The sequence below is a fragment of the Venturia canescens genome, chromosome 7 (assembly GCF_019457755.1).
Source record: "Venturia canescens isolate UGA chromosome 7, ASM1945775v1, whole genome shotgun sequence".
Taxonomy (NCBI): Eukaryota; Metazoa; Arthropoda; class Insecta; order Hymenoptera; family Ichneumonidae; genus Venturia; species Venturia canescens.
In genome coordinates, this window is record NC_057427.1 from 4,660,454 (window position 1) to 4,677,641 (window position 17,188).

General features: G+C 38.8%; 3 protein-coding genes and 1 long non-coding RNA gene across 4 annotated transcripts; 3 read left to right on the forward strand and 1 right to left on the reverse strand.

Annotated features, from left to right (window-relative positions):
• Window positions 1-439: 439 nt before the first annotated feature.
• LOC122413670 (uncharacterized) lies at window positions 440-3,568 on the reverse strand. Its single transcript, XR_006261595.1, has 3 exons — window positions 3,474-3,568; window positions 828-914; window positions 440-687 (listed from the first exon to the last, which is right to left on the reverse strand). It is a non-coding gene; the product is annotated as an uncharacterized lncRNA (long non-coding RNA).
• On the forward strand, window positions 3,024-9,318 carry LOC122413669 (uncharacterized). The gene is made up of 4 exons (XM_043424175.1): window positions 3,024-3,617; window positions 3,705-3,971; window positions 5,689-5,826; window positions 7,773-9,318. The coding sequence occupies exons 2-4, from the start codon at window positions 3,731-3,733 to the stop codon at window positions 7,973-7,975; spliced, it is 582 nt and encodes a 193-aa protein (XP_043280110.1). The 5' UTR covers window positions 3,024-3,617; window positions 3,705-3,730; the 3' UTR covers window positions 7,976-9,318.
• Window positions 9,319-10,313: 995 nt separating this feature from the next.
• Window positions 10,314-12,136, forward strand: LOC122413134 (uncharacterized). Its single transcript, XM_043423292.1, has 3 exons — window positions 10,314-10,867; window positions 11,015-11,124; window positions 11,214-12,136. The coding sequence occupies exons 1-3, from the start codon at window positions 10,702-10,704 to the stop codon at window positions 11,433-11,435; spliced, it is 498 nt and encodes a 165-aa protein (XP_043279227.1). The 5' UTR covers window positions 10,314-10,701; the 3' UTR covers window positions 11,436-12,136.
• A 1,920-nt stretch (window positions 12,137-14,056) lies between these two features.
• l(3)mbn (lethal (3) malignant blood neoplasm) lies at window positions 14,057-15,965 on the forward strand. The gene is made up of 5 exons (XM_043423143.1): window positions 14,057-14,394; window positions 14,472-14,613; window positions 14,714-14,846; window positions 14,962-15,093; window positions 15,184-15,965. Exons 2-5 carry the CDS (start codon window positions 14,611-14,613, stop codon window positions 15,756-15,758), a joined length of 843 nt encoding a protein of 280 aa, XP_043279078.1. The 5' UTR covers window positions 14,057-14,394; window positions 14,472-14,610; the 3' UTR covers window positions 15,759-15,965.
• The last annotated feature ends 1,223 nt before the right edge of the window (window positions 15,966-17,188 follow it).

Here is a 17,188-nt window from a genome sequence, read left to right on the forward strand (position 1 = left end):
AGCCAGAGAAAGGGGGAAAGACGAGAGAAAGAGACCGCCTGAACCCGTTGCAAACCCGTTGCACTCACCGCGACGATCCGAGACAGCCATATACTCTTGGAATTATCGATCTCTGCTGGAACGACGCTCATTCACGCGTCTTCTTCTGTTTATTTATTTCAACTCTCAAGGGTGGACACTTTTTTCGACTGCGGTGGAACCTTAAATACAAAAATTCTGGAGGATATTTCGCGTTTCTTTGTTCAAGATGATTGCGGCAAAAGAACAGCTTCACAGCTCCTCTTGGACCAAGGACGATAAGTAGGCGCCAGGGTTTTTAGTATTTTCAGAAAACTCGATTGATTCTGACGAGAAAATAGGCTGTGTTCGTATGAATATTTTTTTTTTTTTTTTATTACGGTTGATGTTGATTGCAATTTTTTATTATTTTAAACATCCGGCAATTTTGTGGGGTGTATTGATGTTTGCACGAGCCAAGTTGACATCGATTGATGTCGGATCCTTTGTTGTTGACGATTTATTGTTGGTTCCGTTTTACAATCTTACACTTGGGTCTTTCGGTTTGTGTCTTTTCATCCTCATTCTTATACTTTCTTCATTCAGTAGGTTCGCGGCAAGGTGGTTTGGGTGGTTGGTTATTCTCGTTACGTATTTTGGACTGTGGCTTGTTATTACTTCCCTGATCGTCTGCATATTGAATATATGAAAAATAGATGATAATTTTAAGGAAAGTTCACTGACTAAATTGAGTTAAATTGTAGGAAAATCGGCTCGACTTCCAGCGCCCTTACAAAGTTGAATGCAAAGTTTTACGAAAAATGATTTACCATTTAAAGTAATCATGGGCAATCATCCGAAGGACTTTTGATTGCGAGGGACTCGACGATGTGCTTGGTTTCAGCCACCCGGTAGATCTAAAACAAACCAAACGGGCTTATCGACAGAGTTTTTTTGCGTTCCTGCGTTCCGATCACCATATAAATGTTCGAGATTTTTTTTCCAATCTGTTGAAAACAAAAATGATATTATCGGCACCTTAAACACCAAGGCCGTTTCCCATTTAATTCCAGAGCTGATAATAATCATCACCGCCTCAAAAACTGCCTTAATATTCGTGCTAAGATAATTCCGAGGTAACGCAACGAGGGAATGAAAGAATCCGAAGAAAGCAAGGACCAGTCTCGAAGAGAACAAAACGGACGGAATAACCGACCGGACCATAAAATTTCAAAAAGCCTTGCTGCGTCGAGAAAAAAGTCCTTTCCCCGCGGAAGAAATGTGCCGCCGTCCATGTACTATCTGTGCGCCTTGTGGATTTATCTGACAAGTGTGTCTTCACTGTTTTTTATCTACTTCCGAAATCGTCACCTGCCCTCGGACCTGAGTGCTCTCGCTTTCCGCCAATCCGCCACTGTTCCACGCAGATTTGTGCTCCATCGTAGACTCCGAGGATGAGCTATTCCGTCAACTTGATGCGAAGCTCCCAAATTTTTTCCAGGGTGTCATTTGGACGGAGCTGATTCGACTAGGATCGTTCAAACTCAATTAAGGAGTTTCGGTACAGAAGTCAAAATATTAAGAAATTGATCAAATTTGGTGATAATGTTCTTCAACGTCAAGTGCGAAAACACAAATTTTTTCAAAATTTTCTTCTACTTAGTTATCGAGTAATTACGTATTAAAGCAGATTTTTTATGCCCGGAATGTATACCTATATATATGGAAACGCTATGCTTATACACGTAAACTTTAGTGATCAATTACTCGATAACTGTGTAGAAGAAAAATCTTAAAAAATTTGTATTGGCAAATTTGGCACTAAAGAATATGTTCACCAAATTTTATAAAATTCTAAACTTTTTGAAATTTTTTATGTTTTTAGCATGGTTTAGCATGGGCAACATTGTATCGCCTGTACCGAAACTCCTTAAATGAATTTCTTTTTTCACTGTAATTTAAAGTAGTTGTCAGTAGTACTTTTACCGACTCTCGGTAAGATCGATCCTCATTAACATCTTTCGTTATAGAAGGTGCCTGCTTAAATTTGTCTATTTATCAAAATAATGTTCAATAAATAGCAAAATAGTAATAAACATTTTTATATTTTTTATCCACACTATTCAGGGCTAATTTCACGAGGATTGGAGTGTCTTTTTCATAAAATTTTTATCCGCTCTATCCAGTTTCACGATACCGTTTCATTTTAAACTCGATATTAGAAAAACCTTTCTCTTTCGAAGAGCTTCTAATCGGAAGAAAAACATTGAGATTGAAGTGATTTTTTAGTGTGTCAAAAGCTTCGGTGGCTTTGGTAGACGTGACAGAAATGAAATTTCCACCGTGCACTGCTTCACTGACATTTCTCGCGATTTTTTGTCTCGACATTCCAAAGATTAGAAAAATTCGATCAATCAATCATTTTACATTCTTTTACACTGTCGACTTGAAATAAAAAATCGAAACAGTTGAAAATTAAGAGAATAAAAAAAAAACGAGTTTGACTATAACTTCAATCTCTTCGATTAACTTTTGCACGACCTCCGAGGTCTTTCACAAAAAATTGTTTATATATTTCCTTATAATTTAATAATAACATTGTTTTCCTTTTCTGCATAAATTATTCTATTTCTCCAAAAAACTGACACATTTGTACGTTAATTTCTCCTTTTAGCATCTTTACCAACTCTTCCCCAATACCCCCTCCATCTTTAGCCTCTTTTGTCCACATTTCTATATATTCATTCGTTTCCTCTGTTATTGATTGTTTTCCATTTCGCAAATGATCCAATGTTTCATTTTCATGCTTGCACATGCTGAACGTCCATTCTTCCTTCCCTTTCCGTCCACCTCTTCGTATATTTCTGCACCTGATTCTCGCCCACATTTTTTTATTTTTTCCTTTAATATTTTTCGCTTCCCAGTGCTTCGACGCTTTTTCTTCATTTTCAATTATATTTTAAAATACACTATCGTACGTTGAGTTTCGTATCCGTTCTTATTCTTTTTCCACAGTTCTTGTTTTATTAAAATTCTTCTGTCAATTTTCCCCGCAATTGTTCAATGACTAAAAAATACTTTCTTGTGGTTAAGAAAAAAAAATAAGCTGCGACACAATCAATTACGGTTGAATCGTTCGCAGTGATTTGATAATAATACAAAAACAAGTGAACTCGGTCACTCATTCGTTTGTATGCCGTGGGGGACGTTCGAGTGTGAAAAAGGAAAGAAAAATCATGTGGGTTAAACGCAACGTGGTCTCTCCAAACTGACACATTGTAAAACGCAGAGAATCACGTTTGAAATTGAAAAGAGAGGTCTCAACGGTCCCTGGGGCGTCGCGAATAGCATACGAATGCCGGTGTCCGACAGAGTCGCACTTTTGCCGAGTCCCATAGACTATCGCATCTTCCGCGAACTTCTCCCTTCCTCCACACTTTTCGGACTTTCCGCGCCTCCTTTCTCCTTTTACTTACCGCCTGGACAAACGTTCGAACACTGTTCACCGCGGATCACAGACTGGTTCACCTCCGTTACGCACGTGTCTTCGGTTTTATATGTGGTCCGCTTGTTATATTTTGAATTTTTTCATACAAATCTCCCGGAAACTGTATCACAAGGTTCGTTTCGTTCTTCGATCGTTTTAACAAGGAAGCATGCTTCGTGACCTCTTTTCGTCGGATTTAATCGCTCATTTGTTACCGTAGATCGTTAATTCAATAACTCAAACGAAATGAAACTGCTCGGATTGTGCCTGATCCTCTTCGTCACACCGTTCAATCGGGTTCACGCCGAAAGCATTGCCCAAGACCTTCCAGTTCGAGCAACTGACGTCAAATCTCAAGAATCTCGTTCGACGACAGAGTACCCGGTTTCAGAAAATCACACGACACTCACCCAAGATCGGATCGGCTTGGAAGCTTTTGAAAAACTCATCGACCATCTCCTCAGCCCCGACGATGCAGCTGTGGAAGGTGATACAATTGGTTAATTCGCTCATTTACGAAACATTTTACAGTCCGATCACAGTGGATTTAACGGTTGGGGCTTCGCTCGTCAATCGCTTGACGATTATTTTCGTTTGGTCTATCTTGAAATGAAGTATTCGATGTCAAGTGCCACATCAAGTTTCACCTCCGATACGTAAATATCTAATAATTGATCTACGAAAATCAACGTTTTTCATTCAACAACCCGAAACCACGAGGCTCAAAGTAATTTCTACGATATCTCCCTTCATGGTGTCGAAGATTTTGTCAAATTTATCTATCCACGGAGAGAAAGTTTCAGTAAAAACTACTATGGTGCCATAAAAGTAGGACTCTATATCGTAATATTTATTAATTCTTACAAAAATACAGTTATTTTTTGTGAAGCTAAAACTCGATGAAAATTGGTGTGTGATGTCAAAATAAATACATCGGTACACATGTGTACCGCGATATATATTTATTCGAGCTCTTGGCATTTCACTGTGCCTAACTGCAAAATAAGCAATTCAGAAATTTTCATTTGGAAACGACGCGAAAATTACAACGTTTTTGGTAAAAACCTCCAAAATGGGTGATGAGAACCCTAAAACTATGGCAGCATAGTAATTCTTCCTATTTTTTCTCTCAGTCTAAAAAATGTCAAAACTACCAGAATCATAGTAGTTTGATCTTCACTTTGATATTGAATCGGCTAATTCGTTGCTTTTTTGGAAGACGAGTAATTCCATGCACAACCAAAGTTTTTTCCTCGACCGAGTATATTCGAAATTATGCTTAAAACCGAACACACCTTTGTGGCAAAAATCAACATTATTAACTTACAAAAACAGGTCTCATATGTTTGCATGTTATTAAGGCCTGTATACGAGTAATATTTTCACTTTCTTTTTGCCTGCAAAATATAATTGTCGTTTTCCTAACCCACATTCCATAACATCACTTTTTCAACCGCAGCCGAACCTCTGCACAAGCTTACTTTAAACATTCTTTCACTCGAGATGGTTAAAATTTTATTGCACTGTTTAAATGCTAACAAAACAGATTCCAACCGAACCTGCAAACCCATCGAGAGTATAGTTGAAGTTTTTCGTCATATCGAGGCCTCAACTCGGATCGCTAACGGACATAAAGCTGAAACGATCATTCCCCGTTATCTCACGACAGAGAAACTTATAATTTTCCGCACAATACCCCTCAATATTGCGAATAACTCATCGATGATGAATTCTAGAAAACTTAAATGTTGATCCGAACAATGGGACGCGTACGACAGCAAAAAATCTTTCTTTTCTATGAATACTGGCAATAACAACTTCGCTGCATCGATCCTTAACACTCTCGATACAGCCAGGCTGCTGAGGTACAATGAAAAGAAATTAGCTGCAGTGCTTGCTACCATCCAACTATCTTCGCCGTTGCTTTCACTGAGCAGACCCAGTTCGATTTGTTACCATTGGAATTTCGCATATTGATTATTTCGAATAAACTTGATAATTTAAAATAATGATTGTTCTGAAAACGACCCAAAGAAAATGGTTTTCGAGTAGACGTCAAAATATAATTTATTTTCGATTCCATCCCGCGGAACCAGTTCTAAAATCTCACCTTTGCTTACAATTAACCGGTTCTGATTAAATTTGAGGAACCAACAACACAGTCGCTGCATCGGTGAACTAATTTATTGTCCTGATTATTCTAGGTCCCGATGCTGGAGAGGGCAGAACTTTCGGCGTCAAGCGTTTACAGTTTATGCTCATGCCGATGATGTACAAAATGGGAGTTATGATGACGATGCTCGTGGTCCTCACGGTGATTTCTCTGAAGAGTCTCGCGATCGGTGAGTCTCCGCAGGTTTCGTGCTTCCTGAGATTTCGCGTGTGATATCGACAAAATGTTTGATGCTTCGGCAAACGCGATGGCTAGTTGGAAGCGTAAAAACTGACATTTTCATAACACTTTTAGTGTCCGACATAAAACAGTGGTTGCGAGCCGTATAAGACACAAGCTAAATCGAGCGCATCAAATTGACCGTATTGTTCGAGTGTCAGTATGCCAAGAGCAAAATAGAAAATCGTCTGACATAAGTACACGTCGTTTGAATACGCATGCTAAACTCTCCCCTGACATGTTTTCCTTTAACAAAGGTTGAGGCGCGCGCGAACACGGAGTGGGGTAAGTGGCGGGCCTCGAAGTAAGACTCACGTTTATGTAAATCTCGAGGAAACGTACGCTCTCATTTCCGGGGTGATTGAAAATCGAAACAGGAGCGAAGAAATTCGAAACTCGATGGGGACGCGAAATGGCGCTTCTGTTATTTATTAATCAGGCGTTACATCCGTTCATTATTACGCGAAAGATTCCTCGGTGCGGGTCTGTAACCCCGTTTCCGAACATCGTAAAAAGAGGTACGCTCTTAAACTGGACTGAAATACCGCCTGGCCCCGCTCTGGGCCAATAGTTATATTCCGGCTTTACGACCGCATTAACTTTTCTTGGCCACTACTTTTATCGGCATTATAATATATCAACCTCAGAAGCAAATGCACTCGAATTCTTGGACGTTCGTCGATTCATGTGCAATTCTTGAGCAAATGCATTTTTTATTACTTTCATTCTTTTATCTTAAGCTTCACTTAAAGTTTGAGGGAAACGCGCTTTCTCCGGAAGCACAACAATCGTACTGAATCTCACTCACGAATTTTGTCCTCGTTTTTGAATCAGTAATGGAGAGTGAAGTGTCAATCAAAGTTAAGTTTGAAATTCAGCTTTTTTTCATTGTGCTGATAACCATGAGGATGATTGCCCCCTTCGTTATTTTCATTTTTTGCAGTATTAAAATTTCCCCTGCCCCTTTTTTAAGCTCATTTATTTTTTAATATTTCCTGGTATTCGAAACTTGGAATATTATTTCGGTTCCTGTCATAGTCGTGTTGCTTTTCTACATGCAGAATTCAAATATTTCTTCCTTAGTTTCGTACGTGAAATAGGAAATGAAATATTGTTGCTATATTAAAGCATACTATTTTCTTGAAAAAGTCTTGAAATTAACAGAGTTTCAATGGATAGTCGACTGAAACACATATCAAATTTAAGTCTTATTGGTTATTGAGATAAACGTGTTAAAAAAAAAAAAAAAAAAAAAATACACAGGGCTATGGGGACGTGAAAAATCATTCATCTTTCCATATAACGAATGAACGCTTCTTGCGAAGTTCATGAAAAACGTACACAATAACAATGAAGTATATAATAAAAGTCTGGAAAAAAATTCGAGACAATTGTCTTACTAGTAATAAAGATTGAACGAAATTGGTAATGAGCACTCTTAATCTCTCATTTTCTTATTTCGGCATTTTGTTTCTTCTTGGCCTGGCCCATTCCTATCACAGCCTTCTGTCTTTTTATTAATACTTTTTTATTCATTTCTTTTTGTGTTTTCCCTTCGCGCTCACTAAAGCGATTTTTTACATAAAAAACTGCAGTATTTTAGCCAGGGACGAAAGAAATTTCGGGTTCGGTCAGTGGCCTGTAATTTCATTCGCCAAAAAATAGGTTGAAAAAATGTATTTACCATTTTGTATGAATAACTCAGACATTAATTTAGAGTGATAATATCTTTAATTAGGAAGTGAAAATCGAACCAATTCAAACACCCATAAAATACGATCATGCGGGCATGATCTACCTCAACACCTTGCGTCAAGATACTGCAGTGTCTCACGATAAGTTCAAATCTTCCAATCAGTCGTGTGATGTCCGTCCAATCAATACTTTGTTTCGCAGGAGTTCTTCTACTCGTTTTGAAGCTTGCTGCTTTCTTCGGAAAATTCTATGCCCAAAGCCCTGGACATGGTTGGTCACCACCCCCTCAGCCGGTTCATCTTCACGTTCACAACAACGGAGGAGGGCATCACCAACCTCTTCACAACGGATGGGAATCCGCCAGTGGATACGGAGATGACGAACACTATTACTACAAGGGTTGACGATCTCCCATCGAATTAGGCTGTATAAACGATCGAGTGATCATCACCGATAGCCATATTACAAAAATTTCTTGTAGGTATTTCTACGGAAGCGAATATTGAAATTTCCTTAATGACTTTACCAGCAGTATTAGTTTACTTACCGTGCAAACGGATTCGACTGTCGCATCATTGATCGATACGTCGAGCGATCTAAATCATTCGGGATCAATGAGAGTTTCCATGTTTTATAGGAAATTGAGAAAACGTTACCAGAATAATGAGAGTAGATTTTACCATTGAAAGTTGTAAAGCATGAAGAGAAATTGTAACATTCTTTCCTCCCTCATTCAATAACCACTTTGGTTCACAAAAATCGATGCTATTTCGATTAAAAGTTATTTTTCTATTCGTCAGCCTACGGTGGAACTGTCGAGTCTATGAATTCAATTAGTTTAATAAAAGTAAAAAATGATTTGTTAAATTTCACAATATTTAGTCAATCATGAAAATTGCCTCATAAAGGAAAGTAACAGATTTGAAATCAGTTCAACGTCTGATTGAACAATTGTTTTAATGCCATTGTTTACACAACTTTATTAATACGTATGTATGTGTTTGTATGTGTATGTGTATGATGTGTATGCAACTATTATTTCCTGCGACGATCGAGTCTTTGGTGTAAGGAAATAATGATGCAACTCAGGGAACAAAGCAGCTCATGCGCTCAAAGTCCGATTCAAATATCCAACCCCCTTGAAGCAGAGAATTCGAATTTTCCTGGAGAATGAATTTTTATCAGTTTCAATAGAAAAATAAAATTGGCGTTTCCAGAGTCAAAGTCGCGGTCCATGAACAAACTACGTGCACACATTTTCATATCCAATGTCAGCGAAACGTCAATTGAAATTAGTTGATATTGGATATCAGATCGATGGATGCAACAGTGAAAGAAAGAATATATAGGCAAGAAACTGCAAGTTTTTCCGTGTTTTCTTACTTGCTCTTTTCCTACTTTCTTCTGGTACACGTGCGATTCGATAAAACGAGATACTATAAGAGACATACGACCAAAACCGAGAGACCAAAACTATTGTATACCGTGCATACCTCACCATTTTATTTATTTATTTATTTATTTATTTATTTATTCATACATTTATTCGAATATCTGAGTAACTCTTTATTAAGTTTCTGCGCACGTATCCACACGAATGTAAACATCAGTTTCCACACCGTTACTATGTACGCAAAATTGCATAAATTGTAAATGAAATAAACCGTTTGTAGCCACCATAACCATGTGTTTGATGATAATTTGTATAATTTAGTCGATTAAATAAAATAATACAATAATTTATTAATTTATTATTATTATAGTTATTATATAAATATATATGTCGTAATATGCAAAGTATCGTTTGATGAGAAAAATAATTGAATGAAAGGTCGAGCGAGATTCTGAGTGCAAGGAAATGACGTTTCTAAGCAACGGTAAAAACAGAACGCTCGAGTGAAATCAAAAATATGTTCGAGAACGGATCGATCAGCCGTCGAGATCACTACGCTTCATAAAGAAATGAAAGGTTTAATTGAGTTTATTTATTGAATTGTAATTGAATAAATTTCATTATAATATATTCAAAAGTGATTGATTTATAAAATTGAAATAAAAAGGTGAATAAATTACGTGATTGTGGCATTTATTTCTTTGCCATTCTCCGACATATATAATTGAATTAATTAATCAAAACAATTAATAATAAATACAAAATTAATTAATAAAAATGATAATAAAAAGTAAATGAATAAATAAAATAATTCGAAAAAATAAAAGCTTAAGAATAAAAAAAATGTAGGATTTACGAGCTTCTTTATAAGCGGTTCGAACTGTTGTTTAGATCGTTACATGAAAAAAATCGTAGAGCGATGAATCGCGGATTGAAAAAATCGGCGAAGACTTCGCTGTGCGAAATTAGCGAATGTTCTTAAATTTGGACGTTCGAGGAAATGCGTTTTTACGCGATGATTTGCGCTCACGCCTCGCACGGGCTCGCAGACGAGTGGAATTCCGAGTAAGACGAGGTTCGATGACTGGGAGCCGGGCACGAGTGCGCTAACCGGCAAAACCCATTTGGCTTGGTAACTTCAGTGCGCATCGAGAAAACCTGCTGTGCTGGAACCTCCGGAGAGCGAAGGAAATTCGATCGACGAAGATGGAAGACTCACATGCGCTTAAGAACTGCAGACAGCTGAGTGCGTTGCAACTTGCAACGGTGGAGAAGAAAAATCGCCTTGTTTGCCGAGCAGAGACCCAGTTAGAAAGATCCTTGGTGGGGCGTCCACCGAGCATCACAACCGTACCAGAAAAATCTACTTTTTCGTATTACTTTGAAGCGGGGAGACCGCGCGCACAAACGCTCACCTTGACTATTAATCCAGATATAGTACGAAACCGCGAAGATAACGCGACAGTCGCGAGAGGCTCTACCAGAATCGCAATTTTTCCTTCACTTTTATCTGCGTTTTTCATCACAATCGCTTCTCCTATGGCCTATGAAACAATCATTGTGAAGCGGTCCAACAACTGCGATGCGGTTCGCCATGTGCACGAGAGTTATTGCACCATCAAGTTCACTCTTTTTCTAACCACTCCGCGTTGAATTTGTGGCTCAGTGATGTGTTCTGAGCGAGCGTTCCATCGCGTTAAATACCCTTGAAAGTGTTGTCAAAAAGTCTCGAAGGCAATGAAGTTTTCAAACGAGCTCGCATTAGTGTTGATAAGCACACAAAGTATTCTCGGTCTCGAGACCTCGAATTCTAGTGAAAACTTGGAACTATTTCCCGGGTGTCACGTCGCTATTTACGACCACGAGTTGCGGGTCAGGCTAGACGTGGAAAAAATGTTTTCAGGTGAGTCCTCGGACACAACTGTTTTCTCTCCACTTTTATTCGAGCACATAATGATGGACCGATGGAGTTGAGTAGGAAAAAATGTAGCAACAACGAGAAAAGGAAAGTTTATTATTTTCATCGAATTATTTTTACACTCGTTCGTAGTCAGCGCGTTGCAAAGCAGAAGACACAATCACGACGAGGACGAAAAGAAACCAGGAGGACTGATGCAGGGATTCGGATCAATGATCGTAATGATTCCTCTTCTGATGCAGGTACCGTTGTTTCTCATACAAAAAGCCACTTTCAACGAGCAAACGCCGACCGGAAGGCGCTGTTTTTTATATAATTTTTTGTATTCCAGATACTGTCTCTACCGGGTGCGATAGCATCGATAAAAATGTCACTTCTAAAGTCGCTATTCGTTGCCAAGCTCGCGTTAATCGTGATGCTGTTTAACACGCTGAGGAATCAACGACCCACCGAAGTAGTCCTGGTCCATCAAACACCACCGCAGCATCACGATCACTTTTATCCTCACTTTCACGAAGACTATGAGGATGACGACAAAGGCTGGTTCGGATGAACGGCTAACGGAGGCTCTTCCAGCTTCGGGGAAGGACAAAACATCTCGCTCATCGTTCTTCCATGCCGAACGAAAAATAGTTATTTTTTTATCAACCCCAATAAACTAAGACTCTCTAGCTCAAGGATAGTAAATAAAACAGTGGCTCGTGTCGCTTACGACCTGAGTGGTTTTAAGTATTAATAGTTCGTTTGGTACAGCAGTCACGATTGTTCAATAAATAGGTCGATCGAGAACCTGCTCGTTGTTCAGTTTTACTTGACGTTACACCCGAAAACGAAACTCTATATTTGCATCCACTTTATATTCAAATTTCACAGTTTCGATTCGACCTGACGCGAAAACAGATTAGAAAATGCAAAAAATTTCGAGAAAACCTTTTTACAAGTACTGAACTTTGTGTGCAATGAAAATAGAAGGACTAATCATTTCGGATTTTTTAGAATTAAACTTTAAAAAATCCATCAAATTCAACAGCTGAAGTGAAGTTTAATTATTAAAAGACACGTTACGATGTCATTAAGGTATTCCTTTCGCATGAGCGTATTTTTTGGTGGTGCACATTAAAAAAGCTTCTGCTTCTGCAATTTTTCCAACTTTTATCGTTAATATTTTTTTTAAGCATACGGTAACCCTTTATTTCTAAAGTCGCTGCGTCGATTCCTTAAATTTTTTTCCATCTGTCAGACAGTTTGTATCAGGAATTAAAAATTATTTATTATATGAATTATTGAATAGAAATTTGGTGATGATGCAATCTCCATAAGCTCCCATATGAATTTTACGATTTTTCAAGTTTTCATTCTCTATTAAATGCTCGATAACCTGACCTGGAATTTCGCCAATCTATTCGCATGTACGTTTGCTTTACTGTTATTTGAAATCACTTATTTGTAGAATATTCGGGTTCGTGAGAGGAATACCTCGAATCGAACGTGGCTGCGTCAAAGTTTTTCCTTTTTTCCCTATCTCAAAACTGCAGTTACACTCTATTTAACCACTTTTTGAATTACTTTGTTCTTAATAACGTGTTTCTGCAACGACCCTCGATAAGTGCGAGATTATAATGTTGCATTTGGAGCCAGTGAAGTGGACGCTGGATCTAATGGAACCCGGTAGGAACATAGTGAGTAGGACACATCGCAGTTGAGAAATGAAAATCTAATTAAAAACCTACGTGCATCAGTATTGAATCTGAATCTAATTACGAGCCAACTCTCACAAATCGATGTCCTCCCACTCGGTCTCTCGAGTATGTAAAACGTCATGAAGTGACCTTCATGAATTTATGAAGGTCATGAAAACGAAAGTTAAAATATGAAAATCGAAGCCGAGTGAGTAAAGATTGAGTCCAATATTGATCACCGACTCGAGTCACGTTTTGCTTTCTTCATATTTCTCATGTCTTGTGATGAAAGATGGAAAAGATTTTCTAAACTCGGGTGTCTCGTTCTAATAATGATTAACATCCCGCAAATAAAATGTTGCGGGCCAACGTAGCATCGAATTTCGAGTGATCGGAGTGCCCTACTTGACTGTGCAGACGCGCTGCTGTGTAACGGCATTTCGGTCCACATATTACGAGTGCTACGTTCTAGTGGTACGTACACTCCATGCACACCTCGAAGTCAGCGAATAAAAGCGTCGAGAAGGACGTTAGTTTGGTCGGAAAGAGCAGCGGAGAAAAGGAGGAGGCAACGGCTTCCCAGCGCATTGTTTATTCTACATTCTCAACAGATTTTATCGTCGAGCTAAATAAATAACTGGACAACGAATTCAAACGTGTTTCGAGACGCAGACTGGACGAAAAAGTTTCCAATGCATCACTCGAAAGCAATTTTATTCAAATACGAATTAACATCCATCGTTTCTCACGCGGAGAGACTTTTACACGAATGTTTTGAAACAAGGCTTATGCATGTTTTCGTATGTTTTACTTACACGTGAAAAATTTTAGTATTTATGTGGTGTTGTGTTGTATCTCCTCGCCAACTTGTTTATTGATTTGTTTAGTTCAGTTGTCTACGAGTTCGCAGCTACGAGGAGCTGTGCTAACGAATAAATCACTCTTTCATTATTTTTAATAAGTCTTCGTGTGTCTCATTTCTCGTATCTTTCCTTAAAATAACACACAACAAACTGCAAAATTATTTAACAGAATATTTAGGATAAATACATAGAAATATCTGCTTTGTTATGTTGAGGCGCTGGTCCATATATCGCATTTCACAAAAATACACAGAAATTTTGATGCCGAGAGCAGTTCTCTCAAATTTTACCATGTGGGACAGGCCACATTTGGGTCTGTGACATTCCTACATCGAACGATGTGTCGATATCGGAATGTCACTCGTGTGGAATGTTTAAAATTGTTGCATTCGACTGGACAAATTGGTGAAGCTTCTCGAAATTTTAGTATCGTTAAGAAACGCTCGAAAATAAGTAAATCTTCTTTTCTACAAAGATTTACTTCTTTTCGGACGGTGCGCCTTAATGAAAATTTGAAACGCTCGCGGGCACGAAGTCCGCTCGTAAACGAAGCGACTGCTTGAAATTTACCACTAGTTAATTTTCGTGCTTGTACCCACAATACCTCGTATATTTGGTGCGCGCATGAATTTTGCTCTCCTAAATTTTCGTCATATCATTTCATTATTTATTACGTTTTCAATGAACATTCCTTCGGTGTCCATTTTTTATGTAACCCAGCGCGTTATTTACTATGGACTGTGGTAAAGCGTCCCCAAACTTTAGCATCATTTGACCCGCTCTGTATCGACTAATTATTATTGTAATATCGATATGCTCCGACGTTACTATGAAAACAGTAATTTTTCGTATAAAAGTCTCTCCGTGCACTCGCGGCAAGCAGATAAACAACCTTTTACTTTTTATCTTCTATAAATCAATGGAATACGGGATGAGCGAACAAAGTGAGACCATCACCGGCGTTCCATAAGTACATATAATAGCTTCTCCCAACAACATTCATTCGTATTTATCGATGTTTTTATACCCGTATTTTTTACATTCCAGAGGGACGACAGGGTCACCATAAGCAGTTGCATCACTCGCTGCAAATCTGAACAACGGTCCCGCTGTCACTTTGTCATTCCAGTCGCAAACTGCACTTGAAGAAGAACTTGCATGAGCCTGCTCATCGGTGACTCGCAACATGGTAAAGCATATTCAGAAGCACCAATACGAGTTCATATTTTGAGAAAACATTTATTGTCCTACTATCGACCGCGTCGAATTCGACCGCTTGTTTCCTTCAGACCGACCGTCGAGCCAGGTTCGTGAGTCTTTCGCTGCTTTTTCTCCTGACTGCTGCAGCGGGCACGGATGAGGTGAAGCCTTACGAATTCTCGTTCAATATTGAGGATTTTCAGCATCGTTACGAGAAAAAAGGTACAGACGGGCAGCATTGTTGCTCCGACCATTTTTTTGTCTCGTTAAAGATTTTTTTTCACCGAGTGTCATGAATAATAACGACCCAGAAAATTTGTAACGGTGTTGCGCGCAGACTCCTCGGGAATCGTCACCGGAGAATACGGTTTTATAACTGCCGATGGAGTTTACCACGAAACTGGCTATGCTACCGACGAAAATGGTAATTTCATCATAACGAAGATGAAGAATCGCAAAATAACGAGTCGTAAGTACGAGTCGCTGGTGAGCTCGGGTCCTCGCGTTTTTGTCAGCATTTTTTAACCTTCGGTTTCTCTGTCGTGCGTTCACCACGCAGTACAAGTTGCACAGGAGATTTTCAAAGGCAAACCTGAAGTGGCTAAGAGGGTGATCGAAGTCCTGGCCAAATCGTGCAGCGGCTGCGGCATCCCTGTGGAAAAACCACCGGGATTCGGACGTTCGAACTCCACTGCTGGGACACTCGGAATGAGGCGCGGCAATGAACTGGCTTCGAGCTCTGCAAGCGGACGAACAACCCTGCTTCGGGACGGCCAACGCGAACGGGACCTTGAAGCAGCATCGAAGACGTCCGCGAACAAGGCTGCTCGCGATGTCTTGGATCCGAAGATTCCGCGGCTGGATAATGAAATAGGAAAACACCCGAGCGACTTTCATTACCACTTCAATTACACGATAACTTCCCACGGCCACGAAGAGACGGGATATCAGGACGGGAAGAAAAATGGCTCTTATCGGACCCTCGGACCGAACGGCACCGACGCTCGGGTCGAGTACATTTCAAATGAGTTCGGTCACCAGCCGAATATTAGCTTCGTCAATCGTCCAGATGCTCTCGATGCCGAAGAGACGCTTGCGGGCTTTGCTTTTAAGTGGATTTTCGAAAAACGTTGACAAATTATTTTCAGTGAGGGTATAGGAATGGTAATTAGAATAGATGAAAAACATGCTGACGATGCATTTAAAAGGCAGAATAACAAAAGCGTAATTTGCAAAATCAATACAACGCAATATTTCTTCGCTTTGCGCATAAACTACAAATCAGTATTTCTCCCATTAAAAAAATGTTTTTCTTCTCTCGAAATATATCCTTGAAACTATGCCGAAAAGTTCACTCTTTTAAGTTATTTCCGTCTATCCTAAAAACATTCCCGAAAACAATCGATTTTTTGACTTTCTAAAGCAGCACCCTTAACAACTCTATCGGCAGCCATTCCCGATAACAACTCCGCTCCTTAAGGAGTTTCGGTACAGGCGATACAATGTTGCCATGCTAAACCATGCTAAAAACATAAAAAATTTCAAAAAGTTCAGAATTTTATAAAATTTAGTGAACATATTCTTTAGTGCCAAATTTGACAATATAATTTTTTTAAGATTTTTCTTCTACACAGTTACCGAGTAATTAATCACTAAAGTTCACGTGTATAAGCATAGCGTTTCCATATATATAGGTATACATCCCGGGCATAAGAAATATGCTTTAATGCGTAATTACTCAATAACTAAGTAGAAGAAAATTTTGAAAAAAATTGTGTTTTCGCACTTGATGTTGAAGAACATTATCACCAAATTTGATCAATTTCTTAATATTTAGACTTCTGTACCGAAACTCCTTAATAACTGCGCGAATCTACTCAGAGAATGTCTATCCTCCTTAACATGTCTACTCCGATGTGATATTTAATCCCCACCATCTCAACTCATAATGATTTCAGAACATATCTATAAACATGACTTGAGATATATTGAAGATTGTGGATTACACATGAGTAGACGTGAAGATATTATGAATCTCGGACTAAAGATTTTAGAAGCAGAGTTTTTTCGAGTAGAAGCGTAAAGAGGATGCTTGATATTCTGGCCATTTAAAAAATTCACCAATTTCGCCAATTATCGGCGAAATGTTTTCCAAGTCGTACAGTTACGACACAAATTTTCGAATCTTATCGCGTCTAGTGAGCCGGCAGCGTCTCGACGCCGCGTTTTAAAATGTATTATTAATTATGTCAATAGCAAGTGTGAAAAATTCACGAATTTGGGCAAACAAAATTAAGCTCAGTATGAGGACGCGGGGAATATTTGAACATAGTTTCACGTTCGAATTGATATATAGCTCGTGACAAATTTTATAGACATCAACCAACGATTATGATAAGCATATGCTCGTTAAGTAGGTCTCGAAGGGAATAAAGAATAAAGACGTTGCTGTTTCCATCGGTCTAATATTTTTAACTCCACCTGCTTTTCGAAAAACCTCAACTTTTGTTTATTATTTTAAATAAATGAAAAAATCGTGTAGAGAAACAAAAACCTGTACTTTT